Below are 26,970 nucleotides of genomic sequence, written 5' to 3' on the forward strand. Positions count from 1 at the left end.
AAGACAAGGAAGCAGGTTCTCCCCTAGAATCTTCAGAAGGAACGCATTCTGCCAACACATGAATTTTAGCCCAGTGAGAATCATTTTGAACTTCTGACCTCCAGAACTATTCGATAACAAGTTTGTGTTAAGCCACTAACTTTGTGGCAATTAGTTACAGCAGTAATGGGAAATTAATACAGTAACCAAACAACCCAACTCAGGTGAGTAGAACGGGAAACGATGAGGGATCTTGGCAGATCCCTGGAATACCCTGACTATAAGTCATTATTAAATGGACTTGGTAACAAAAGATGCACCCCTGTGAGATGGCAGATGGTCCAGACAGTCGAAAATGTGAAAGAGTTTAGTTTAATTTCAAGGGCCAAATCAATGTGTGCAGAGTTGGCTGATCAGATGAAATAACAATACTCTATCCTGAAAAAGTGTCAAGAGTGGTGAGGCATCACTGGTAGCCCTGAGAAGGCATCAAAGGGCTGATATAGTCAGTTTTCCAGCAGCAGGGAGGTCAATGCCCCGAGAAATGTGTCATCCATTAATACGAAACCAATGAGCCAACTTTTGGCAGGAGTCACAAGTCTCCTCCAATGGAACAAGGTATAAGGTTTGCCATCTGGCAAGGTACTTGCTAGCTTCTATGTCAGGGACATAGAATCCTTTACTTTTGCCAGTTTGTGACAGAGGATACAGTGGAATTTCCAGTGTGATGATTGTTGCAGGTGGCAGTTGGTGATCTGGGAGGGGTAGGCTTGATAGCTTAGTTCTATTTGCTTTCGTCAAAGAACCACGGCATCTATATGACTGACCTGGACAGTCTGACAGGCAGCCACAAATTGTTTTTATATTCTGTAGCCCCAAAGAGTAATGTCTTTAATCTGTCAGAGTATTTTTCAAAGTGACAGAACAGACAGCTAGACCACTGGCAACAATTCAAGGGTCAAAAAATCAAGGTATTGGCCAGAGCTGTGAGAATGGCCATCAGTTCTGTCCAGAGTAGAGCGACTATGTCTGTTTTTATGTCTGCACAGTTGGAGAACCACTGCAACCGGTTGGACACCAAAACCAAACCGTGAGTGAATCAAGCCCAGACTTTAGGGGAATGTAGGTGAATCAAGGGCCCTGTTGAGCCAGTGAATTTGCTTCAGGTGATGGGGAGGGACAGAGAGGATAAGGTTTCAACCAGGGAGTAGTTGCCAATTCTTCATGTAAATCTGAGATGTTGCTGGGGCTGAACCAGCTGTGTTCTTGAATATACTATTTCCATCTGACCAAAAAGGCCTGATTAGCCAGGCACATATCGTCTCCAACACCCAGAGTCCAACTAGGTGCTATGACTTGGTTTTTTTCCCTCTAAACCAAACTTCTTCAGAGGAATCTTAAATTCTGGTCTTTCCTATGTCCTGAATCTGAGACGGCCAGGAGAGACGCACTTTACCAAGGCTAAGTTGCCAGGCGTCTTAGGCCTGAGCTCGCTCACTGTCCAGGTGGTACAGAAGCCTCCCACCCAAGAAGCCTGGGGCTGCTCCTTTGGGTCAGCTTCAGTGAACGGTGTGCCTCGTGCGGACTGAGACAGGCCCTGGTTCAGAGAGCAAGCACAGAGACCTCAGTCCCCCACAAAATAATACTGAGTAACAGTCAGGGATAGAAGGTTCACATTTTTTTTTATTTAGAGAAAAACACAGTAGTAAGTGAAGAAGGTAAAAATAACAAATGGTGTAAAATTTAAACTACACAAGGAGAATATAGTGAAAGACGTCTCCCTCCCTCCCTTGACTTCTAGACTCTCTTCCTAAGGCACCCACTGGCAGGTCCTATCTTTTCAGGAAAGTTTGAATATGCTTGTTCTTTTTACACCACGGGCGTCCACTTCCCATTTTCAGAAGCCCCTTCCGGAGCCCTGCCAGCGCCGACGCCTGCCCGCCCTCTGACCGCAGCCGCCGCGGGCTGGCCGCCCGTGTCCAGCCACGTTCGCCTCCACGCCGGCAGGGACCACCCGGGGCCTCCCTCTCCGGAGCGCAGCGGGAATGCCGCTGGGTTCCAGCCGAGTCGAAGGAGGCGTGCGTTCCACGTGGAGGCACGGCACACGCCCGGAGGTGTCCGCCTCGCGCTCCGGCCGCCGACGGCCGGGCTGTCCTCACTCGCCAGAGCTCTGCAGGGCCTCCTCAAACTTTCCGATCTTCGCCCCCCGACCTGTGGAAATCCGAATGTTTCGATGTGCATTTTATCTCGTCTATGTAAAGCAGACCTTCGCTTCGCAAAACGAAGCGCCATCTGCACTTGCAACGCGGCTTTGAGCATTTGTCTCGGTGCCCAACCTCCCAATTACTCGGTCCCCTTTGCCCCGACTTAACGTGGCGCCGCCAGCAGCTACTTCCGAGATCCGCTAAGACGAAGTCTCCCGACCAGCACCAAAGATGGCGTCTAGACCGCATCCTCCCCTCTGCGCACGCTCCGCTAGCCCCCACATTCCCCTCTCCATGGTCGTTCCCGGTTCCGCTCTAGCCGCCGCGCTCGGTGGGCGCCACCGCCAGCCAATCGCAGGGCGCGGACGCCGCTGGCCCCGCCCCGCGGATCAGCTGAGGGATCCGCAATGTCTGTTGACAGCGGCGACGCAGCCGGTTCCGGGTTCGGCGCGGGGCGGGGGGTAAGCGGACGGCGCGGGCTGCGGGCCGGCGGGCGGGACCCGGGAGGCCTGAGGCGTGCGGCCCGGCCCGCGGCGGCGTGGCGTGGGCGCCGAGGCCGGAGGGCCGCGGGGCGGGGGGAGGCGGGCCCAGCGTCTCCCTCTGCGGTCCCGAGTCTCACAGATGTTTCCGGGTTTCGTCAGATGTGAATCTGATGGAGCGGCCGGCGGAGGGCGAGCAGCCGCCGCAGCAGCAGCCGTGGGGAAGGCTCCTCCGCCTGGGCGCCGAGGAGGGCGAGCCGCACGTCCTCCTGAGGAAACGCGAGTGGACCATCGGGCGGAGGAGAGGTGCGGGGCGGGACTGGGCCGAGGGCTGGGGGCGGGGATCGGGGGACGTGGGGTGGGGCACGTGGGACAGGGGCTGGAGGACGGAGATCGGGGACCGGGGGCGGAGGACGTGGGACAGGGGCTGAGGGGCGGGGACCTGGGCCCTGGGGACGGGGGCTGGGCGAGACAGGGCCCACCAGGCTGTGGGAGGCCCCTGGGCAGGGCGCGCTGTGCTATCCAGTTTTTCCAGTGGAGTGGGCTGTCCTGTAAGAGCTGCCATTTATTCACTTATGGGTTTGCCCGGTCAGTTCTGAGTGCTTCGTGCAAATTATTTAATCCTCATTACAACTTTCTGCAGTAGGTGCATTTTTTCCCCAGAATGCAATCTTTTTAAGTTCATTACTACATAGAGCATCTTTTTTGATCTTGATGGAATGAAATTAGAAATCAGTTACAAGGAACACTGGAAAATTCACAGATATGTGGAAATTAAGTAACACACTTAAACAACCAATAGGTCAAAGAAGACGTCACAAGGGAAATTAGAAAATACCTTCAGATAAATGAAAATATAATGTACCCAAACTTATGGGATGCAGCTAAAGCAGTGCTCGGATGGAAATTTATAGCTGTAGATGGCTACATTAAAAACATCTCAAGTCTCAGCTCTTAGAGTAGAGCTGCTCAAATGTTTGTTGATTTAGTGAATCTGGGAAACTAAAGACTGGAACAAAGTCACACAGCTAGTGAGAAACGTGCCCTCACTCTCACACTTACTGCTCTAAATTCCTGAACAGCCATCTGGTACTTTGGCCTCGCTTGGAGCCTTCCTGCAGGGAGAAAAGTGCACTGGTCAGGCCAAGAAAAATATTGTTTGTCTGAAAATTAATTATCTCTCTGACGTTATACTTTAAAGAAGAAAGAATTCGAAAGATTCCTGTTTAAAAGTAAATGTTTTTTGGTTCTATTTTACCCCTTATCATGTACCTGCACCTGTTTTTGTCTGGGGAGGGTTTTTTTGGCAGTCTTAAATCCCCATATCAAGTTAAAAAAAATCTTTCTTTACAAATTTGAAAATATATCTGCATATCATTAGAAACTCTTGAAAAATGCATTAATTGTCTTTCATTGATGTAATAGGAAGTTTGGTGAAGAGCAGAAGCCCTGGAGACAAACTGCCTGTGTTTCCAACCTGGCACCACCACGTAACTTGCTTTGGGCTAACAACTTACCTTTCTGTGTCTTTCTACCTACTTTATAGAATCACTGAGGATTAAATGAGATTGTACATGTGAAGTGCTTAGAAGGAGCCTGGCTTAGAGTTAGCACTTAATGTTAGCCATTGTTGCTATAACACAACATTGTAATAACATCATTTTACGCATTGATACAAGGAGCAAAACTGTGTTGTTGAGTTAGTCTATTTCTTAATAGAAGTGCTTCCAGTGAATGTATTAACCTTTCCAGCAAAATGTAAAGGTTGCTTTATTAGTCTGCTCAGGCTGCCATAACAAAATACCACAGACCAGGAAGCTTAAACAACAGAAATTTATTTCTCACAATTTTGGAGTCTGGGAAGTCCAAGATCAAGGTGCCAGTGGATTTGTTTCCTGGTGAGAGCCTCTTCCTGGATTGCAGCCGGCTGCCTTCTTGCTGTGTCTACTGTGGGGAGAGAGAGCCTTGGTGTCTCCTCCTCTTGTAATGGCACCAGCCCTGTCAGATTAAGGCCCCATCTTAATGATCTCATTTACCCTTTGTCACCTCGTCAGAGGCCATATCTCTATATCCAGTGACATTGGGGGTTGGGGCTCCAACATAGAAATTTTGGTGGCACACAAACATTCTGTAAGAGTTGTAGAACTTGATTATATTTATTTTAAAATGATTACACTCTTGCTATATACAGGGTATTATTTTGAGGAAAAAAGAGAGCTGAACTGATATGTGGGAAGGGAAATGAGGGCTTCGCCTTCCCAAAGAGGTCCCCACTCTAGGGGAGTGGCAGAAATGTGTACTAAGCATGTGAGAGATTGAACCAACTGAATGACAAGCAGGGCAAATGCCAAGAATAGAGCTTTAGCACAAAGTATCTCTAATCCAAATTAGTTCCAGTGTGAAGAAGCCTGTTGAAAACCCACTCCAGTGACACAGTGACTAGTCTTGGGTTTGGGGCTGCAAGGAGACTATCCTGGTGGTTATGCTCAGTGTACTGGGATGATGTTGAGCACAAATGAAATTCGCCTTAGATAAACGTAACAAAGTACTTCTCATAATTTAAAGTGTTTGTGCAAATAAGATTTCTAATACTTAAGGTCCGTGGAAGTATAGTTCACATATAGTAAAATTCACACACACACCCTTTTTTGGTGTGTAAGGAAGACTGGCCCTGAGCTAACATCTGTGCCAATCTTCCTCTACTTTGTATGTGGGATGCCGCCACAGCATGGCTTGATAAGTGGTGTGTAGGTCCACACCTGGGATCCGAACCTGCAAAACCTGGGCTGCTGGAGCGTGGTGCGTGAACTTAACCACCACTGTGCCACCAGGCCAACCCCTAAAATTCTCCTCTTTTAGGTGTTCAGTGAGTTTTGAGAAATGAAACCACCACTACAGTCAAGATGTAGAACATTTCATCACTCCAGAAAGTTCACTGCTGGCCCTTTGGAGTCAGTCCCCTTGCCTCACCCCTAGCTCCTGGCATCCACCAATCTGATCTCTATCCCTATAGTTCTGCCTTTTCCAGAATGTCATCTAAGTGGACTCACAGTATTCCACCAGGCTTTTGTGTCTGGCTTCCTTCCCTTGGCGTAATGCTTTTGAGGTTCATCCTTGCTGTTGTGTGTATCAGTAGTGGTCTATTGTTTGGATGTGTCACAGTTTGTTAATTGACGACCAGTTGATGGACACTTATATTGCTTCCCACTGTGGGTTATTAAAAATAAAGCTACTGTAAATCTTAGCAGATATAGTATAAACCTATTGTATATTGTATATGGGATATTAAAAAGCTCCTGAAAGCTTTATTTTTTTTATAAGGAGAGAGCAAAGTATTTGAGAATTTGTCCCTTGCATTTAAGGCAGATGGAGTGATTGTATTCAGCTGTAGGCGCATCCCCCTTCTGTTTTAAATTTTATTAAACATAAGTATGCCTATGATAATTTGCTCAGTCATATTTTCTATGACTCTCTGTCATTGCTTCAATTTTGTGATGATTTATGAAACCTTAGATTACACAGAGAAGAAATTAAGGATTGAGTTAAGATACTGAAGGATTATTTAATTAAGCCCCTTAGTTTTTTTAAAGTTCTGTAATATTTACCAGGCTAGCTGCATATGTGTGCATATTGTAAAATTGTCACCAAGAAGCTCTTGATGTGTAGCTGTAGGTGTTGATGGGGTATCCTCTAGGTAATGAGAGTCAGGAAGGTTCAAGACGCAGTCCCTATCCCTTTGTTTTGGATTAACACTTAAATGCTTTTTAAAAAATTTCTTTGTACCTTATTTGATTAAGTGTTGTCTCCTTGTGTGTGTGCAGTGTGGGTCCTGGTTTCCAGTCATGTGCTTTGGTTAAGCAAGGGGCCGGGTTGTGCATGTTCCTCACGGTCGTAACCAGCCTGTCCCCTGTCTGTTTAAGGTTGTGACCTTTCGTTCCCCGGCAATAAGCTGGTCTCTGGAGATCACTGTAAAATTACAGTGGATGAAAAATCTGGTCAGGTATCACTGGAGGATACCAGGTAAGCTCTTTCTGAAGTTCTTTTCTGCTTTCTCGTGTTGCTTCAGGAAGCTGACTTGAAGCTGGTAACTGTGGGGAAGAAGCGAGGGCTCGTTTTCTGTGCCACCGTGGTTTGCTGGGCTCTCGAGGTGTGAGGAAATGGATTCTCTGGTTTCCAGGATGGGAAGCTCAGTGATGCTTCGGTGTCTGTGACACTTCCTGAATGTATTTAGATTTAAGCAAAAATATCTCAGAAATACGACTTAAAAGGCAGTAATAAACTTTTGGTTCATTCATATCTATTCAAGTTAGACTTATTTCCCCTGATCAAAAAAATCTTTCTTTTTTTCCTTAGTTCTTGTACAACATAAGTAATACACAAAAGTGAAAAGCTTTCCAAAATCCCACTCACCCATTAAAAATACATACATGTTTATTTTGTATTAGTGAGGTTATGCTATTTATATTGTCGTTTCTGCTTTTGTCACTCATGTTTATGGAGTGCTTGACATGTCAGTACGTCTAGATCTCTCGTGTCTTTTTCGTTATTGTTATATAGCAACTTATTTGTCAGCTCCCTTACTGATGGAAATTTATTGTTTTGGCTTTTTCTTGTTATAAATGACACTGCAGTGACTCTCCTCCAAGGCTCTTTGCATTTATGTCTGATCATTTTCTTGGAATATGTTTGTGGGAAGGAGTGCTGGGTCCAAATGTGCCTGCGTTAAACCTGGTACAGGTGGCAGGTGCCCTTCCCGCAGTACGTTGAGAGTGTGCCTTTCCCACCAAATGATTTTTTTATTTCTGTAGAGGTCGGGCGCTCTTGGAAGACTAGGAATTAGGTTTTATTAGGAAGAACAGATGCTCCTCCCCCTCTTCTAGTAGATGGCAGATGGAGTTCTTTATTTCTCAGCGCAATGGACAGTAACTGCTGGTTCTAGAGCCATCCTCCTGTGTCAGGTCCTGGCTTTCCCCACACTGCCTCTACAGCGGTATTAGCTTCCTGTGGCTGTTGTAACAAACTACCACAAATTTAGTGGCTTAAAACAATACAAATCTATGATCTTATGGTTCTGGAGGTCCCAAATCCAACCCAGGTTTCATTGGCCTAAATTCAAGGTGTTGGCAGGGTGAGCTCCTTCTGGGGGCTCTGGGAGAGAATCCCTTCCATGCCTTTTCCCGCTGCTGGAGGCTGCTGCATGCCTTGGCTGAGGTGGCTGGAGGGAAGGGGCTGTTCCAGACAGAAGGAGCTGCAGGTGCAGAGGCCCAGGGGCATGAGCAGGCCCTGCGTGGTCAGAGTGAGTGGTGATTGCAAAGCTGGGCCGTAGACTCGAGCAGGAAGGCCCCAGTGTCCACGCTAGGGAGTCTGGACTTCAACCTGGGAGAGTGAGAAGTTATCAGAGGGGTTTAAGCAGAAGGGTGAAATCAGACTTTTGGTTTGAAAGAGGGTGAGGATGGCTTGTGAGGGGAAGCCAGGCAGTATGGTGGCAGCCCTGTGTCTTTTGTAAGTGCAGTTTTACTGGGATGTGGCCACGGCCCTGCAGTTCGTAGTCTGGCTGCTTTCATGCGACAGTGGCAGAGCTGAGTAGTTGGGCCAGAGCTTGTGTGACTGCCCAGCCTGAGCTGTTTACTGTCTGGCCCTTTACAGAAAATGAAAGCGGTGACATGTGCTCAGACATAGAAGTGAAGCCTCTTCAGCACAGAGGCCTCAGGAGAGAATCCGTAGGGTTCAGGCAGGGGTGGTTTGAGTGCCTGATACTGCGTCAGTTTGCCCACTTGCCGAGTTGTGCTTTTGTCCTGCCCGCTGTCCCCTTGCCCAGGCTGTGCTCACCCACCTCTGAAGTTGTGTCGGGTGTCCACTCAGGAGGCCCTCCCCAGGGAAGTACTTCCCAGCCCTGCTGACTCAGGCTTCTGTCTATCCCGCGACACCCTGCGCCTGTCCCACCCGCAGTGGGTCCCTGACTGACGGGAGCGACCTTCCAACTGCAGGGACCATGCCATCTTCCCATCAGAAGCCCAGCATTTGTTTGCTTCTGCTGGAGCCATCTCATAGGCATGATCAGTGTGTGAGGAGTAAACTGACCCACGTCTGACTGCGGGAGGGAGGGCTAGAGCAGTGCGCAGAGCTGAGTGCAGGAGCAGGAGAGAAGCTGGCAATCAGAGCGTGGCACTTAGCAGTGCCGCGACCCCAGGAGGCGGAGGGCGGAGAGTGTGGCGTCGGAGCATGGAGGTGTTCAACACTTGATGAGACTGTCAGGCTGTCAGTAAGGGCCACAGGCAGGCTGTTCTCAAGAGAATTGTATGGCAGCACTTGTGTGTGTGCCTCATTAAGTAGTGACGTCATTCCTGTGAGTGTTTATCATTTTCAAAGTGGTGGTATTGAACTGCTTCACTAGCGGTGTTAGAAAAAGACATTTTTAACTCCAAGTTATTTTAAGTAGGATAAATTGCATTTTTGTTGTCTTTCCAGCACAAACGGAACGGTAATTAACAAGCTGAAGGTTGTTAAGAAGCAGATTTGCCCTTTACAGACCGGGGATGTCATCTACTTGGTGTACAGGAAGAATGAGCCAGAACACAGTAAGAAAGAGGGAAACCTGCTGGGGTGGACATGTGGGTGGTGTATGGTGGGGAAGTCCTGCCACAGCCGGCTGGCCTCGTGGAAGGAGAGTGCCTGTAGGAAGGTCAGTGTTAGCTACGTTCCTTTATTGTTGGCAGAGCTTCTGGGTGTGAGTGTTGTCTGCTGAGGAATGGGAGCATTGGCTTTGCAGTCAGAAATGACACGTGGTCAGGAGCCGTGCTCTTGGAATGGCAGCCAAGGGGCCGTGAATGAGGATGGTTTGGTGACATAGAGGAGTCTGTGTTGTGGGGATAAGACCTATTCTAGGCTCTGAAGGCATTGACATTCCGCTTTTGGAGACGTTAAGGAGACTGCAGAGGTTAGACTGGCTTCCGTTAGGGCTGTTGCAGCTGTGAGTGTCTGTTTGTGGAAGAAGGAGAGTTAGGGGAGTCTTTTGAAGGCCACCCCCGAAACAGGAAGAAGGCACCAATATTCCTGAGGTTGTCGCAGGCACAGTCAAAGCCAGCCCCTGGCCACACGGACGGGCCTTATGTCTGCTCATTCTGGTCGTTCGAAAGGATGAGCAAGGCAGAGATTCATCACCCAGCTGTCGCTTCACCTTCCCTCAGTCTGCCTCCTGGTTCCAGACGTTTTCTCCTGAGGCTTAATTATTTTAATGTTGGTTAAGTCGTCTGGATCACTGGTTTTAAAATCCCTTAAACTGGTGAATGTTACTAGCTGGTAAGTCAAAATAGTCAACAGGGACAGAGTGACTGCGAAGTAACTGGAGGCAACAGAAGAAAAAAATGAGTTCTCGCTGGTACGTGGGCTGACCCTGCACTGAGGTGGTCAATTTCCTTTTAGATGTGGCATACCTCTACGAATCTTTGCATGAGAAGCAAAGCATGACACAGGACTGCTTTGGTAAGTGAGATCGTAGCCAAGCAGTGGGTGCGTGTGAAGGGCTGTCGATTGTTTGAGGCACCTCTTGATCTGCTGGGGTGCCCTCCCGGGAGCAGCGGTGCTCCACCTGAGCCTTCAGTGCGCTCCTCCTACTCCTTTTGTGCTTACAGAAGCTAATAAAGAAAACGTGTTCCACGTCACCAAAGATACCTCAGGGGCCGGGCGAGGTGACGAGCCCCAGGTCCTGCCATCGTCGCCCACCACTCAGGTGTGCTTTGAGGAACCACAGCCATCAACGTCAATGTCGGCCCTCTTCCCCACGGCCTCTACCTCTTCCACAGAGCCCACCTCTGCAGGGCGAGTGCCTCCCTCCAGCTCTGGTGAGATGGGGATCTTGGGTGGGAGCTGCGTTCACTAATCCTGAGCCGTGTTGTCGCAGAAATGGATAAGCCACTAAGGAATTCAGAGGTGGCGTCGGGCTCTCAGTGGTAGTAAATATTGTCTTCATGTTCCATCCCCAAGAGAAATGCTGAAGGTGAGGGCCCATAGTTCTGTGGTATTTTTTACAGTTTTATTGGGATGTGATTCACATACCATAAAAATCACCCAAAGTACACTTCAGTTGGTTTTGCTGTCTTCACAGTGTTGTGCAGCTATCACCACTATCTAATTCCAGAACATTTTCATCATCCCGAAAGGAGACCCTGTACCCACCAGCAGTCACTCCTCATCCTCCCCTGGCAGCCAGTAATCTGCGTCCTGTCCCTCTGGCTGTGCCTGTTCTGGACACTGCGTATAAATGGAATCACACACTATGTGGCCTCTTATATCTGGCTGCTTTTACTCGGCACCATGTTTTCAAGACTCACCCAGAGGAGCATATGATTTAACCAGTTTTACATATACTGGTCCTTACAGCATGAATTCTTTACTTTCCTCTCTGGTCACTAGAAGAAGTTCAGACCATCTCGGTACAGCGTGACGCGAATGTTTCCTTGTAGGGTTAGAATGTAGAATAGATGTATACATATATTTCCTAAATTGGATCACACTCTATGTATTAATTGTTTTAGTTTACTCTCTTAGCTATTTTCCTTCTGGATTATCTTTAGAATTAACTTTTCAAGTTTAAAAAGTGTTGAGATTTTGATTTGGGGAGAACGGACATTTTTACAATACCCAGGAAAATGGTATTTTTCCCTATTTATTGAGCTCTTTGATGTTCTTCAGTGAAGTTTTATAGCCTTCTTCAGCTAGTTTTGGGATAATTCTTATTTATCCCTAGAATGCTTGCTCTCTCATTTTTACATTGTGGAGCACTCTACAGATTTTTTTTTGGCTGAGGAAGATTTACCCTGAGCTAAAATCTGTTGCCAATCTTCCTCTTTTTGCTGGAGGAAGATTTGCCCTGAGCTAACATCTGTGCCAGTCTTCCGCTATTTCATGTGTGTGTCACTGCCATAGCATGGCCACCAATGAGTGGTGTAGGTCTGCACCCAGAATCTGAACCCAGGCTGCCGAAGCAGAGTCTGCTGAACTTAACCACTAGGCCACGGGGCTGGCCCGTCTACAGACTTTTTATGGAGAGAAGACCCTCTTAAATCTCAGTGAGGGTGTGATTGGATGTGAGTAACAGAAAACCTGGCTCCCAGACACAGTCTGGAGATACACAGCTTAGCCCTGGCTCATCAGCTCAGGATGTCACCAGACACTTTCTGTCCATCGCATGTTGCCTCTTTGTCCTCTTACTTTTCATCTTGTGGTTGCAAGATGGCTGCCAGGGCTCTAGCCATCACAACCACATTCAAAAGCAGGACAGGGGAGCCTCTGTGAAAAGGGCTTTTGTTTCAAGTGGCTCTGTCGACTGCTCAGCAGCAGCAAAGAACTCTCTCCCAGAAGATTTCTGGAGAAATCCATCCCATTGGCCAATCTGGCTGCTCTGCTGCAGAATAGTCCTTAGTTTTACATCTGTTCTGGTGGGACGTGGGGAAGGAGAGGCAGGAAACGCAGGACTCAGTATGCCTCCTTGAGTGAAGGTCTTCTCCCACATCGTTTGAACCTGTATCGATTTTTTGTGAATTTGGCTTTTTACTTGCCAATACTGTTCCTCTTTTTTGAGGCATGCAGCTCCACTTCCTGTTTGTTATCCTCCTTATGGCTTTGTAGCACCCCCCACCTTCTTTGTTCAGAGGCCCCTGTGCCCACCTGTGCCTAAATCCTCAGCAGCAACACGCTCCAAGAAGCATACTTCACTCTTTTCCCAGATCTGTGACACCCCTGCTGTCTGAGGAACACCATTGTGGTGTGTGGTTGTGACTTTTCAGGGCTTCTTAGATGCTCATTAGCCATGCTTAGTAGCAAGAAAGGCTGTGGACAGTGAGTGCCTTGTGAGTCTCACCCAGCACCTCAGAGAGAAGAGGGGCTATGTAGACCAAACCAGTGACAAAAAGAGGCCCACTGGCCTGTCTCCTGGTAACTCCTAAACTGTAATCCCAGTTTCTCAGAGGCCTTTTGATTTTCCTCTGTTTTAGCATCATTACCTCAAAGTCTTGAGTGAAAGAAAAGGCAATCACACTCTCAAGATGAAAACATGCCAGAAATGGAAAAACTACATGGATGGCTGAAGTTCTACAGGTTCTAGAGGCCCACACACCGTTCACAGCATTGTCCGGGATCCTTCAATTGCAGAGGCACACACAGCTGGGGTGGGTGCTGCTCCACTGCTGGTTCCGCTCACCTGAAGTCTCCCCCCACGTAATGGCAGCCCCGAGAGAAGTGTTCAGCATACCTGAGTGTGGCCCCAGAGCGTGTCACATACAAGCTCAGATAAGATGGAAGGTTATGGGCATTTGGGATTGAGTACAAATCTCCAACCAGACCAAATGTGCCTTGTCTCTGGTCCTAAGCTGAGCGTTTTGTGGTTATTGTAACTCTTCAGAAGTGAAGCACAAAACAGCTCTGGCCTATAAAGAAAACCTATTTTAGCAGTAGAGTTTTTTCTATTCTCTTTTTATGTATAGCACAATGTAAGTGTGAATGGTCAGGTTTTGATAATTTTTTTTTTGATAATTTTTTGATGATGTTCTAATTTCTTTAAAAGGGCAGTGCTTTGGGGCTGGCCTGGTGGCACAGCGGTTAAGTTTGCACATTCCACTTCGGCAGCCCAGGGTTCACCGGTTCAGATCCCAGGTGTGGACATGGCACCGTTTGGCACGCCGTGCTGTGGTAGGCGTCCTACATATAAAGTAGAGGAAGATGGACATGGATGTTAGCTCAGGGCCAGTCTTCCTCAGAAAAAAGAGGAGGATTGGCAGCAGTTAGCTCAGGGCTAATCTTCCTCAAAAAAAAAAAAGGGCAGTGCTTTGACTCCACAAGCAAAGGCAACAAAACTGAAAATAAACAAATGGGACTACATCAAGCTTAAAGGCTTCTGCACTGCAAAGAAAACCATCAATAACATGAAAAGGCAGCCTGTGGAATGGGAGATAATATTTGCAAATCGTGTATCTGATAAAAGGTTGATATCCAAACTTTATGAAGAACTCATACAACTGAATAGCAAAAAACACAGTTTGATTAAAGAATGGGCAGAAGAGCTGAATAGACCTTTTTCCAAAGAAGACATACAGATGGCCTACGAGTACATGAAAAGATGATCAATGCAAAGATGCCACTAATCATCAGGGAAATGCAAATCAAAACCACAGTGAGGTACCACCTCACACCTGCTAGATGACTATTGTCAAAAAGTCAAAAGGTAAGAAATGCTGGTGAGGATGTGGAGAAAAGGGAACCTTTGTGTGCCCTTGCTGGCAATGTAAATTGGGGCAACCACTATGGAACATAGTATGGAGGATCTTCAAAAAGTTAAAAATAGAACTGCCATGTGATTTAGCAATCCCACTTCTTGACATATATCCAAAGGAAGTGAAATCACTGTCTTGAAAGAAATCTGCACTCCCATGTTCACTGCAACATTGTTCACAATAGTCAAGATATGGAGACAACGTAAGTGTCCATGGATGAATGAATGGGTGAAGAAAATGTGTGTGTATATTATATATATGTTGTATAGTATGTATATGTATTATATACACGCATATACCTACACACACGATGGAATATTCTGCCGTAAAAGGGCAATGCATTCGTATATTACTTGTGTAATTTAAAAGAATAAAAGCATGATCAGAAAAAAATACTGCTGTAGGCAAATTGTTCAAATGGAAAGGTTAGCTCCAATTATGACAACTTGGGGAAATGTTTCTATCTGAGTGCCTAAGTGTATGCATACTAACAAAACAACCATAGTTAATACTTACTAATACTTACCTGCTAAATGTGAGGTAGGGCACCAAGGGCTTTTGATAAGTGTGAAGTTACTTCTCACCACGTGCTGTCAGGGAGGTACCATCATCATAATCTTCTTCTGGAGTGAGAAGCCCTCCTGAGCGCAGAAGGCCCTCGAGACCACAGCGGGAGTGAAAACCAGCACCAAGAACCTGCCCAGGAAGCTGCCTGTTTTCCTCCCTTAGTGTCCGAGTTCATTTGTCCCCAAACAATTCTCACTTTTTTTTTTCAGCTGCTGTAGGCCAGTTTCTAGCTTTTTCAAAATAGTAACACCATATGAATATTATAGACTAGATATGTATTATACTGTCATATTATAAACTAGGTCTTTGCTAAGATAAAAGTTATTGGAAAGTTTCCATAGCTTTGTGCCCAGTTCATTTCAGTGTGACTTGAGTTTCTTGCTTATGTAGATCAGTACTTTCCCTGCGAGTCACTCTCTCCCTTCCTTCCCTTTATCACACTGTCTGGAAAACAGTTCGCAGTCATCATTGCCATCTCCTCTCTGGTCTTCATCTCCTTGCAGTCTGCAGCCTGCTGCATCCCTCTTCTGGAAGCTCTCGACTTCACTTGTACCTCTGTGTTAACACTGTCTAGAGCATAGTGTGTGTGACGTGATTACCAGCATGTGGACTGGCCCCATGTTAGACTGTGCAAGGGCTGATCCCCATCACAAACATCTCTGCATTTTTTTCACTGTGAAGATGCTACCTGCCCCCAGCTCTACCGAGCACAACGTTGGGCACAAATGCATTTAAGAAATGTGAGTTGAGTAAACAAGTATTTTTAGTAAGCATTTATTTTCAAAATAAGGCATTGTGGATTACCTGCACCTGGTTTGAATCAGTGGTGCGTTACCCCAAACGCTCTCTCCTTCCAAGGCAGATAAATCAGAACCTCTCTTGTTTGTCCCTTCCCTTTCTCAGGCTCCAGAGATGCAGATGTCTCCCCAAAAGGGTGTGGTCCCTCCAAGGCAAGTGATGAGATCTCCAGCCTCCCTTCAGCTTTCCCAGACAGAGAGGGAGCATCCTTTTCTCTGTTGGAACCCCAGGATCAGGAAGATTTGGAACCCATTAAGAAGAGAATGAAAGGAGGTCAGAGTCTCGTGTTTCTGTGTATCCTTCACCCTCTTGTGAGTGCCTTGGGGCCCCAATGGGACTGTCTGGTCCATCCCCAATGGGGCCTCATCTTCTGCAAAAGCATGAGGACGTTGTCTCAGGCTGACATCTTTGGTACTTCAACATTTTCCAAATGGAAATCTGGGCCTCTTCTTTCCTGTTTGCATCATTGGGATCAAATTGTCTACTATCAGGATAAACTCCTAGTCTGGAAACAATGCCACTCTATCCTGATAAGACAACCAATTTTTCTTTTTTGCTGAGGAAGGTTAGCCCTGACCTAACATCTACTGCCAGTCTTTCTCCACTTTATATGTGTGTTGCCGCCACAGCATGGCCGCCGACAAGTGGTATAGGTCTGCGCCCAGGATCAGAACCTGCAAACCCTGGCCGCCAAAGCAGAATGCACCATACTTAACCAGTGCACCACAGGGCCAGCCCCTGACAACTAGTTTTTAACACTAAGTTATCTTTAAGTGATAGTTTGAACTTTCACATTAAAGGTGATTTAGAGAAAAACCTACACTTTAAAAGCTAAAGTTAAAAGATTGTAAAAAATATTTGGGAATGTTGTGGTAGGACAGTAGCTGGTTGACAGGCCTGCGAGCAGCTCTCAGATTGGAGCGGTGTGACAGGATGGCTCCAGGAGGGGCCTGGGGGACAAAAATGAGATTATCTGATGTGTTGAGTGGGAAATTGAATTATCAGCTTGGGGAGGGTGTGGGAAGACTCATCAACAGGTACAGAAAAAGGTAAGCAAGTATAAAATTGAAGCCATTTTTAACTCCAGCAAAAATGAAAAATTGTGTAAGAAAGAAAACTTAGCTCTAGTGTTCTATTTGTCTCGGCAGTGAATACTTAAGCATGATAAACAGCAGTACCATATCCTGAGCCAGCAGTCGTGTTACAGCAGTACTAGGAAGGGGGCCTGGGGGCAAAATCCTTCTCCACCATAATAGAGGCTGGGAGATGATGTCGGTCAACCTAGGTGCAGCGTTAGAGGTCAGGGCACGGCAGTGCATGCAGGAGAAACTGGAAAGGTGTGAGAGTGGCTCCCTGAGAGGGAGCTTGGAGGTGGGGAGAGGCTGTGACAGACAACTGCTGCTTCCGTTTTCTTTTAAATATTTGACTTTTTAAATTGTGTGCAAATATTTCTTTAATTAAAGATAAAAATCTGTCATCAACAACACATGAGCATTGTAGGAAAATTAAAACACATTAGCAGAAGAAAAGAAGCAAGTTGTTAAAGCTCCTGGTGAGTCTGTGGCCTGTGCCTTCCTGCGTGTCCATGAATCGAGAATCATGTTGTTTGTTTAAACGAAAGTGACATTATACACAGATACTCTTTGACAGCTGGCCTTTGTCTCTTAACCATGTGTCCTAAATGTCCTTTGTGTCGTTAACTATTCTAAAACAGAATTTAAGCATATTGGAATATGAGGCTGATTTTGGGCCTTAAAAATGCCGTTTAAAATGCGAGCACCAGTGAGAACTTTTGTCTTCTGCCCACAGGTTCAGATGTTCGTAAAACAAAAGACCAAGCGTCTGTTTCCTCCCTGGTCATGACGGTCAGAACGTGTCCCTTTCTCTTGCAGACGGGAAGCCCAACCTGGAGCTGCAGATGTTGGTCGCGGACCAGAGTAGAGACACCCACACAGCCCTCGAGGATGTCAGCACTGTGGCCGTGAAGCCGGACAAGATGGAGGAGACGCTCACGTGCATCATCTGCCAGGACCTGCTGCACGACTGTGTGAGGTAGTGCACCATGGCCGCAGGACCTCGTCCAGGGAGGGCTGTGGGCTCTGGAGCAGAGGCCATGGGTGAAGCAAATTCTGAGTCATGTTTGGGGTTGAGTCTGCTGAGGTTACCATTGTCATTTGACTTGGGTGGCCAACTAGCCAGAAACCTAGCCCCGGGACCAAGGCTGATGTGGGGGTGGCTGTGGTAGACATGGGTCACGTCTAACCTGTGTGGCCTGAGCCACCTCAGGCATGGATCAGGTGAACTAACCGAGCAGAGGAAGTGTGACAGTCAGTGTACAGCAAGTGTCCCAGAGTGAAGAGCCTAGGAGTGCCTGGGGAGAGCCCTCCGTGCTTGTCTGTGGGAACTTAAGAGTTAGTGCCTGTCCGAATTTTAGCGGAGATTCAGATCTTTCCTACACTCAGTGTCTCTGTGCCTCGTATTCCTAAGTCACAGTCTCCTCTCCTATCCCTCCTGGAATACGGATTGCCTCGTGCCTCTGGCTTCTTTAAATTAACAAGGACTGAGTTAAAGCAGTTTAGGTGGAATGCGGTGTTTTTGTGCGGGGACCATTTCTCAGGTGGGTTGTGAAAGGCAGGTGGCGTCTCCCATCTGTTAGCTGAGGACACACATGCTGCCTGCAGTGGGCGCCGCACGAGGAGCACGGGCTTGAGGTTCCGCTGAGTCAAGAGGGCTTGTTGGGCAGGGAGTTCGATCTCTTTTCTGTTTTGTAACCAACCCTCAGCCTGAGCAAGGCCACATCCTCCTCTGGGGAAAGAAGCAGCGTGACCTGGAGTCCCTGCTTCTCACCTCTAGGCAGGCCATGCCCCTTGTGCCCCGGCATGCTGCAACCGGTGGCCCGATCCTCTACCCTCGAGTGCCCCAGGGGGTGTCTGACACCTGTCCTTGTGCCCTCAGCCTGCAGCCCTGCATGCACACCTTCTGCGCGGCCTGCTACTCTGGCTGGATGGAGCGCTCTGCCCTGTGTCCCACCTGCCGCTGTCCGGTTGAGCGGATCTGTAAAAACCACATTCTCAACAACCTGGTGGAGGCATACCTTCTCCAGCACCCAGGCAAGTGGGGCAGCCTGCCCAGCTCCAGGAGCCCGAGGCGTCTCTCCCCAGGAGCCCCCAGCCAGCAGAGCTGTGTTCTTTGAATTGCAGACAAGAGTCGCAGTGAGGAAGATGTGCGGAGCATGGCTGCCAGGAACAAGATCACTCAAGACATGCTGCAGCCCAAAGTCAGGAGGTCTTTCTCTGATGAGGAGGGGAGTTCAGAGGACCTGCTGGAGCTGTCGGATGTGGACAGTGAATCCTCGGATGTTAGGTGAGCCTGCACCTGGCTCCGAGTGGAGTCAGGAGCTGGGCAGGCAGCATGGTGTCTGAGTCTGGGTTCTGCACTGAGCAGCCCACCTGCCTCCCAGCTGGTGGTCTGGACTCACTTCTGACGTGTGATGTTGGGTAGTGACGTCACCTGCCTTGAGTGTGGCAAGAGTGGGGCAGGTGCTGAGGACAGCCACTGACCAGGTGACTGAAGATATTTGCTGCCCTGCCTCCTCCAATACCCTTGTTTTCCCCAGATATACATGGAACATTTATTCTTTTTTTTTGCTGCTTATCTGCACTTTTCTCCCAGTTTTATTGAGATATAATTGAAATATAGCACTGTGTAGGTTTTAGGTGGACACCATAATGGGTTGACTTACATCTGTTAAGAAATGATGACCACATAGCTGATACCCTTTTATTTGCGGACTCTTCATCCAGCTCCCTGACTCACGGGCTATGACAAATGTCATGATTATGATTTAATATGTTCTTGTCCCACATGAGCACCCTTACTCTCTGTAGCTTATCTAGTGGCCATCAGGTTCTGCCATTTAAGTTGCAATGTTTATCATTTGTCAGGATGTCATTACAGAAAAGCCACCGTCACCTGGCTGAGAGGATGTGATCCTAGGAGACCTTGGTTCATCTGCTGTGGAACGCTGATGTTTCCTGACTCAGAAATCAAGGATTTTGAGTCGAGGCCATGATATTTAAACAGACAAAGAAACAAAACCTTGTTTCTTTTCACAAAATTTAGCAAGTAATGGTCAAGCAAAAAGAACAGAAACCAAGGGGCCAGCCCAGTGGCATAGTAGTTGGGTTCACATTCTCTGCTTTGGTGGCCTAGGACTTGTGGGCTTGGACCCCAGGTGTGGACCTACACACCGCTCATCAAGCCATGCTGTGGTGGTGTCCCATATAAAATAGGGGAACATTGGCACAGATATTAGCTCAGGGACAATCTTCCTCACCAAAAAAAACGAAGAAGGAAACTGAAAATCATGTGAACACCTTATTTTATATCAATCTGGCCATTCATATACATAGTCATACATACTTTTTTTAAACAAGGTAGAATGTAATATAAATATTTTTATGAAGATGGGATTATACCGTACATAAGATTTTGTACTATTTCCGATAATTTTAATTGAGAAGCAGGGCTGCAGTGCATGGCCTTCGTTTATAGTTTCGTGCACGTGGCCAGTTATTTCGTGGAGATGAGTAGATGCCGGTGGAAGCCTCAGGTCGAAGTCTGACTGGAGAATGCCTTGCTGGACTTCTGACACTTGTGTCATCAAATGCGCATCAAAAAGGCGCTCACTGGCTCTCTGAGGGGTGCGTGGAGGGATTTCTGTCATTCCTGCTGACATGGTGTAGCAGGAGAGGAAGGTGGCCTCGTGCCCATTTACAGAATGTTTTTCTTACAAATGAGGCCGAACGTCTTTTCACTGTTTTTGCTTTTTCTAGTCAGGTCTTCCCTACTCTTCCCTCCCTGGGTCCTGCTGTTGGTGGCAGGCCCAGGAAGGTGTTCCCTGGCTGAGATGAGGGGAGGCGTCTGTGTTCGTCCTCCCTGTGGGCTCTTTTTTACCGTCTGCAGACTGTGATAGCTCAGCTGAAGTGCCTAAAGCTCGGCGTGGTGCAGGGCTTCTGCCGCCGGCTGGCAGGCTCACTGAGGACAGCAGCATTCAACTGTGCTCACTGTGCTCTGACTCTAACAAAGGGAAGGATGTGCAGACACTCTGTCGGTGCCCAGGGTGACAAGTACTGAGTGCACTGGGCAGGCTGAGTGCACCTCTGGACATGGTTCGTAGCTCCCCCAGCATCGAACCTGTGAGAGTGCATCCTGCCCCATGTGGGGACTGAGTGCACAGCCGCAGGAGATGCTGTGCCGCAGTGAGGGCAGGCAGGAGATGTCTCAGTACCCCAGCATAGCTGAAGAGAGTGAGGGCTCTGGAAAGCACAGGGGAGGGGAGCCGGGAGGTGGCAGAGAGCAGAGCCCTCAGCTGCTGTTGCGGAGGGAGCGCTGACGGGGTGCCAGGCGGGGACGCTCTGTCCTTCCCTCTGCACACACTGCGTGGCAGCAGATGGTGCAGAGCTGAGGCGTGAGGAGGGGCCAGTGGGCCTGGGGGTCTGGGTCTGCTCTTGTAAGGGCTGGGGCATGGTCGCCACCACCCACACCCACAAGAGCGGCTGTCACGCCACTCCTGCACACTCCAGGTCTGCCTCTTCTTTCCCTGCAGCCAGCCATACGTTGTGTGCAGACAGTGCCCCGAGTACCGAAGGCAAGCGGGGCAGCCCCTTCCCTGCCCAGGACCCGGCAGCGAGCCAGGGGCACCCCAGGCCCCGGGGGACGCACCGTCAACATCTGCCAGTGTCACAACAGGTGAGACAGCCGCGCCTTCCGTGCTGTTGCTCTGCTGTCGCCATTTGGGATGCTGGCTGGCATTTCTGCTGGCCTCTCTCTGGCTTCCCCCTGCTCTCCTGTCCTGCCTCAAGTAATCCCACTACCTCTTGTAGCTCGTTGCTTCTCATAATCTGTTTTGGGCTCTTAAGCCAGATAATTAGCTTGTTCACTTGTGGGCCTCCGCTCCTGGACACCCCTAGGGATTCAGTCTTGATTCTGTCACTTGGCCCCCCCAGCCCTCTGCTTCAGGGCATTTGGCAAACACCACTGGTGATGCCAAATCACTGGTGATGGCATCACCAGTGGTGCTTGCCGAAGCAAATGACCAGCACACATGGGCTGCTCGAATGAGAGACTGGCCACTTTCCAGCAGCAGGTTGTGGTGTTAACAGAGCCTCCCTGAGCTCTGTCACTGCCTGTTTCCAATGGGTGAGTCCTCAGGTGCCATCAAGAAAGGGAAAGTGGGCATGTGCAATCTGTGCTTTCAGCCTTGGCCATTCTGTGGTTAGTGGCCCCACAAGGGCCCAGTCTCTTAGCCACTGTTGGCCTGAGCCTGTCACAAGGCCACCGACCCAGGATTGTGACCCAGAGCCACATTCTTAACCATCTGCCATGACAGTGTGCCGTGGTTTTCTCGGTGGCTTCCTGTAGGCCCAGTGGATGGGGACAGGCAGTGCAGTGCTTGGCCAGCTCCTGGCTCTGCCACTCACAGGTGGGCTCTATTACTTGCAGAGTGCAGACTAAAGTCCCTTTGAGATGGGGCCTGTAGCCAGTGTGCATGCAGAGATAGAGCCTCCTGGTGGTGGACGAGTGTCTTGGGGCTGGACCACCTGGACGTGGCTCCCGGGGCGGGGTCCACCAGTCTTGCCCTCCAGGTCTGTCACTTACTTATTTGGAGGATGCAGAGATTAAATATAGAACTTGCTTTATTGTTTTATGGTATGTGCTTTATGGCCTGCCCTTCCCTTATAGGAAATGGTAGAAAACCTTTAAGGAATCTTTGAAATCTTGATACAACCACTATACCAAAAGATATCTTTGGCTATTTTTCGGTCTATTTAAACTCCTTAGTTTAGGGGCTAGCCCCATGGCCAAGTGGTTAAGTTCGCACACTCTACTTTGGTGGCCCAGGGTTTTGCCGGTTTGGATCCTGAGCATGGACCTGGCACTGCTCATCAAGCCATGCTGAGGCGGCGTCCCACATGCCACAACATGAAGGACCCACAACTAAAAATATGCGACTATGTACCAGGGGGCTTTGGGGAGAAAAAGGAAAAAAATGAAATCTTAAAAAAAAAAGCAACTCCTTAGTTTAAATGGTAGACTGTCATTTGGCCATTTAGGAGAATAGGACTGAGTTCTCTCTGGGTTTTCTCGTAGGTCTGTCTCTCCTCATGTATACTTTGTGGGTGTCCTCTAGATATGGGCCTAACCTGCTCTCTTTCTGCCTGTGTCCTGACTTGCACCTCCGGGACATCCTGTCTGTTCCGCAGCCCAGGATTACGTGTGCACCCTGCAGGGAAGCCACGCCATATGTACCTGCTGCTTCCAGCCCATGCCCGACCGAAGGGCGGAGCGCGAGCAGGACCCCCGCATCGCCCCCCAGCAGTGTGAGTAAGGGTGTGGGTGCACGCTGCCTTCCTGAGCAACCTCCGCACCACAGAGCCTCGCCCGTGTCCCTCCAGGCTCGGGTTCCACAGTGCTGTCCACTTTTGTCTATGGTTTGAAGTGCGGATGCAGTTCTGTTTTTTCATCTGCATAATAATTTTCCCCACGTGACTGTATTGAGTAATCCATCTTATCCATCTTTTTCCACCAATTGGTAACGCTGCCCCCATCACACACCGAGTTTCCATAATGGGTGGTTCTCCTTCAGGAGTCCACTTCTGACATCTGTCCCCATATCAGGGCCACAGTAGTTCTCTGTGTCGCTTTTAAATCTAGTAGGTGGACTACGATGGTGTAGTTTACAGTTCCTGGATTAGTGCTGAGAGCGAGCCTGTCGTTTACTTCATGGTTATTTGAATTTCTTTTTTAATTCTACTTTTATTTATTTATTTATTTATTTAGGTGAGGAAGATTGGCCCTGAGCTAACATCTGTTGCCAATCTTCCTCACCAAAAAGAGGAACATCTGTGTCAGCTAACATCTGTGCCAATCTTTCTCTGTTTTGTATGTGGGACGCTGCTGCAGTGTGGCTTGATGAGTGGTGTGTAGGTCCATGCCTGGGATCCAAACCCACAAACCCTGGGCTACCCAAGCGGAGTGTGAGAACTTAACCTCTGTGCTACTGGGCTGGCCCCTGTTATTTGAATTTCTTCCTCCCTGAGATGCCCGCCTGGTGGCTGTGCTCTGTTTCCACAGGTGCTGTCTGCCTGCAGCCCTTCTGCCACCTGTACTGGGGCTGCGCCCGGACCGGCTGCCTTGGCTGCCTGGCACCATTCTGTGGTAATGTCGGCTCTTCAGCTGAGTCACTTTGGCTTTTGCGAATTTCCTTGGTGCACCTGAGGGCGGTGACAGGGTGGTGTGGTCTTCCGTGTGCCCGAGGAAGGGGAGACCACCGTTGGTCACCACAAATTAATTAGCTTTTCGTGACATTTTGCGTAGGTTTTGCCATTTAGAAGCGTCAGTCCATGTTAGCTCAAAACCAAGCAATAACAGAACAGTTAGGGGGACACTGACTTCACAGTCAGGAGGGTTATGCACAAGGAACACCACCACTGAAAACACACAGTCTGGCTCAGTGTTCAGACTCCATGACAACAGACCAGGCGCTAAGGAGACTTGGAGAGCTGTCTGTTTCAGGAGGCAGTGGAACAGAAGTCATTTTACTTGTTCTCTCTTTAAAGTAGTATTTTGTCATGGAACTTTTTATTCTTTCTGAACTCTATAATGAAGGAAATTTAGTTAACTGTTGGGTGAACCATGCTTTTGTCAAGTGTCTATAAAACAGATAATGTTCCTTCCTCCATCCTGACAGAACTCAACCTGGGCGACAGGTGTCTGGACGGGGTGCTGAGCAACAACAACTATGAGTCGGACATCCTGAAGGTACCAGGCTTTGCATGCAGATGTGTGTTAGACGAAGGCCAAGAAGAGGCCTCCTCAGAACTCGTCAGTTCCGTGAATGATTCTTTTTGCATTTTCTGGCTAGTGCTGCCACTGAGTTTCTGCACCCCGTTGATGTATGTCTGTTTTCCTCATACTCCAAAAAATCAGTACTTGCTTTATGCCCATCACATCATGAATCCACAGGAACTGCTTCCCATGGCTCCGACTCCTGCCCTGCCCCACGCAGAGGTTTTCTGGGGTCAGGGCAGGGGACAGGCTGGCTCTTGGGTGGAACCAGGGCCTCTCTCTGACTCTTCCTTTCTGACCGTTTTCCTTCCCATGTTCAGGAAACTAGCCTGGCTCCTAGAATGTCAGTGTGTAATGTGCATGTCAGTCTCTTGCTGAGAAGCTTCCTTACCCCCGTTTACATCCAGCATCACACACAGGACTGAGGGCCTCTTCACCTGCGTGGCATGCTCCTCAGCACTACCACACTCTGGCTAGGTGTCCAAGGGGCACTTGTTGTAGGTTTGCACAAAAGGAGCCAGGCATCTCCCTGTGTCTGAAGGGCAGAGCACAGATCTAGACCCTCAGCTCCCTTGTCACGTGGTCATGGGCCTGTTGCTGCACTGTGGCCACTCCGGCCAAGGCTGGATATCTCACCACTCCTGTGCAGGAATGTCTTTGCAGAATTTTAGAGAGAGTGGTAACTCCTACGCTCAAGGTTCTAAAGCTGGCCTGCCTTTTGAGGCTCCAAAGAAGCATCTCAGACAGGAATCCTTGTGCACCAGTTTGTGAATGTGCTACCACATCAGTCCCGGGCATCCTGGGCCTCTTCCAAGCGTCCTGGTCCTTGGGCTGTCCCGGGTGTCCTCAGCCATGGTCTTGGAAGGAGGCCCCCATAGCTGCACGTGGTACACGGCCTTGCCGCCCTCTGCAAATGCCTGCCACATTTAGGCTGGTTATGCTTTGGCTTCACCCAACCTCAAGGGCCTTTTCTGGAATGTTCACCCTCTTGTCATTTGAGTATTTCTTTCTCCGAGATAGTATTTCTTCTGTCACCCTTGTTTCCCTATCGCAGAATTACCTGGCAACCAGGGGTTTGACGTGGAAGAACGTGCTAGCTGAAAGCCTCGTGGCCCTGCAGAGGGGACTCTTCTTACTGTCTGGTGAGCTGCGTCGTGGTTGCTCCCCCTCTGGGGTGATGTGCACTTCCGGGGTGCCTTTGCTCCTATAATACAGGAACACCTGCCAGGCCACACCTTGGTAGTACTGCTGTCTGCTTTCCCACATTCACAACTTTAGCTTCTGTCTACCCTGGCAGAGACAGACAGAAAGGTCCTCATACTTTCAGAATTTTTTTGAAAGTTGGGTTTGAGCCCACATGATGCATTCTAGGATCTTTTCTCCACGAGGGAGGAGAGGGCACTCTGGAGAGACCTTGGCTCCACCGCTGCTCAGCGCCGAGATCTGGGGGCTAGCTGTTCCCACACCCTTAGGGTCCTCATTGGCCTGTTGCTCTGTGTCGGTGACTTGGTGAAGGCTCACGTCCTCTCCCAGGGACACCCAGTGCGTTGTGAAATGTGATTCTTGTCACTGATGGAAGCTGCAGAAAAGCCAGCAAGTGACTTTTTCTCAAAGACATAAATTATTACAAAAGACTTGAGAGGTTTCCTGGGAATACTTACAATCTTCTAAGGTGTTTCTGTCTCATGGACACATTCTAGTGAGTATCTCGGATGCTGGGGCAGCTCTGTGGGGTTGCCTAAATCTATCAGCTGGGTCTTAACTCTTTTTGCTTTTTTCGTTTATTTGTTTGAGGAAGATTAGCCCTGAGCTAACATCTGCCACCAACCCTCCTCTTCTTGCTGAGGAAGACTGGCCCTGAGCTAACATCCGTGCCTATCTTCCTTCACTTTATATGTGGGACGCCTGCGACAGCTTGGCTTGATGAGTGGTGCATAGGTCCGCACCCAGGATCCAAACTGGTGAACCTTGGGCTGCTGAAGCGAAACGTGCACACTTAACTGCTGCACCACTGGGCCAGCCCCTCTTTTTGCTTTTTAATGGCTCATTCTTTTTATAAGAATGACATGACTCACAAAGAAAATGTGAGTGGTACAGGGAAGTATGAAGGATAAAGTAAAAGTCATCGGAAATCCCACCACCTAAAGATGTACCCAGTGATTATGTTTTTGTGATGACCCTTCTGAGTACATACGCTCATGCGTGTACACAATTTTCATAAGTGAAATCCTACCGTATGTGCTGTTTTATAACCTACTGTTGACTCAACAGTATATCTGGGACCCTTTCTGTGTCAATAAAGGTCTATACCTTGATTTTTTTTTTTTGAAGATTTTGTTTTTTTCCTTTTTCTCCCCAAAGCCCGCCAATACATAGTTGTATATTCTTCGTTGTGGGTCCTTCTAGTTGTGGCATGTGGGATGCTGCCTCAGCGTGGTTTGATGAGCAGTGCCATGTCCGCACCCAGGATTCGAACCAACGAAACACTGGGCCGCCTGCAGCGGAGCACACAAACTTTACCACTCGGCCATGGGGCCAGCCCCCTCTATACCTTGATTTTAATTGTTGTTCAGTACACTAATGTAGTTTATTCCTCCAGTTCATTAGTTAAGGGTCTTTAAGTCCCTTCCAGCTTTTCACTATATGAGACAACACTGTAGCTGCTGAGCTTGCAGTACTGGAGATTTGAAGAGTTGTCTCCTTAGGGTGAATAAATAGGTTTATTGGAGAGTGGTACACACAGCTGAGACTTTGTCATGTGAACTGTCCTCCCTAAGGATGTGCCTCGGGGCGTGAGGGCCGGCCCCCTGAGCCCAGCAGCCCTGC

General features: G+C 48.5%; 1 protein-coding gene and 1 long non-coding RNA gene across 13 annotated transcripts in view; one reads left to right on the plus strand and one right to left on the minus strand.

Annotated features, from left to right (window-relative positions):
- Positions 1-1,642: 1,642 nt before the first annotated feature.
- Positions 1,643-2,490, minus strand: LOC123288182 (uncharacterized). Its single transcript, XR_011505279.1, has 2 exons — positions 2,352-2,490; positions 1,643-2,190 (listed from the first exon to the last, which is right to left on the minus strand). It is a non-coding gene; the product is annotated as an uncharacterized lncRNA (long non-coding RNA).
- CHFR (checkpoint with forkhead and ring finger domains) overlaps positions 2,187-26,970 on the plus strand; it is a 29,453-nt gene continuing 4,669 nt past the window's right edge. Inside the window, exons 1-16 of one of the 12 annotated variants that reach the window (XM_044776143.2) lie at positions 2,187-2,644; positions 2,825-2,968; positions 4,088-4,152; positions 6,583-6,682; positions 9,131-9,240; positions 10,085-10,144; positions 10,294-10,503; positions 15,400-15,567; positions 17,187-17,346; positions 18,250-18,404; positions 18,495-18,657; positions 20,903-21,045; positions 22,560-22,676; positions 23,431-23,514; positions 24,047-24,117; positions 25,199-25,286. In XM_044776143.2, the coding sequence (XP_044632078.1) occupies positions 2,415-2,644; positions 2,825-2,968; positions 4,088-4,152; positions 6,583-6,682; positions 9,131-9,240; positions 10,085-10,144; positions 10,294-10,503; positions 15,400-15,567; positions 17,187-17,346; positions 18,250-18,404; positions 18,495-18,657; positions 20,903-21,045; positions 22,560-22,676; positions 23,431-23,514; positions 24,047-24,117; positions 25,199-25,286 (2,068 nt within the window). In that variant the 5' untranslated portion in view covers positions 2,187-2,414. Of the gene's footprint in view, positions 2,645-2,687; positions 2,969-4,087; positions 4,153-6,582; positions 6,683-9,130; positions 9,241-10,084; positions 10,145-10,293; positions 10,504-15,399; positions 15,568-17,186; positions 17,347-18,249; positions 18,405-18,494; positions 18,658-20,902; positions 21,046-22,559; positions 22,677-23,430; positions 23,515-24,046; positions 24,118-25,198; positions 25,287-26,970 lie in introns of those variants that run through there. The other 11 variants (XM_044776144.2, XM_044776145.2, XM_070515766.1 and 8 more) reach the window with 11 other exon arrangements.

Source organism: Equus asinus, chromosome 8, assembly GCF_041296235.1.
Source record: "Equus asinus isolate D_3611 breed Donkey chromosome 8, EquAss-T2T_v2, whole genome shotgun sequence".
Classification (NCBI taxonomy): Eukaryota; Metazoa; Chordata; class Mammalia; order Perissodactyla; family Equidae; genus Equus; species Equus asinus.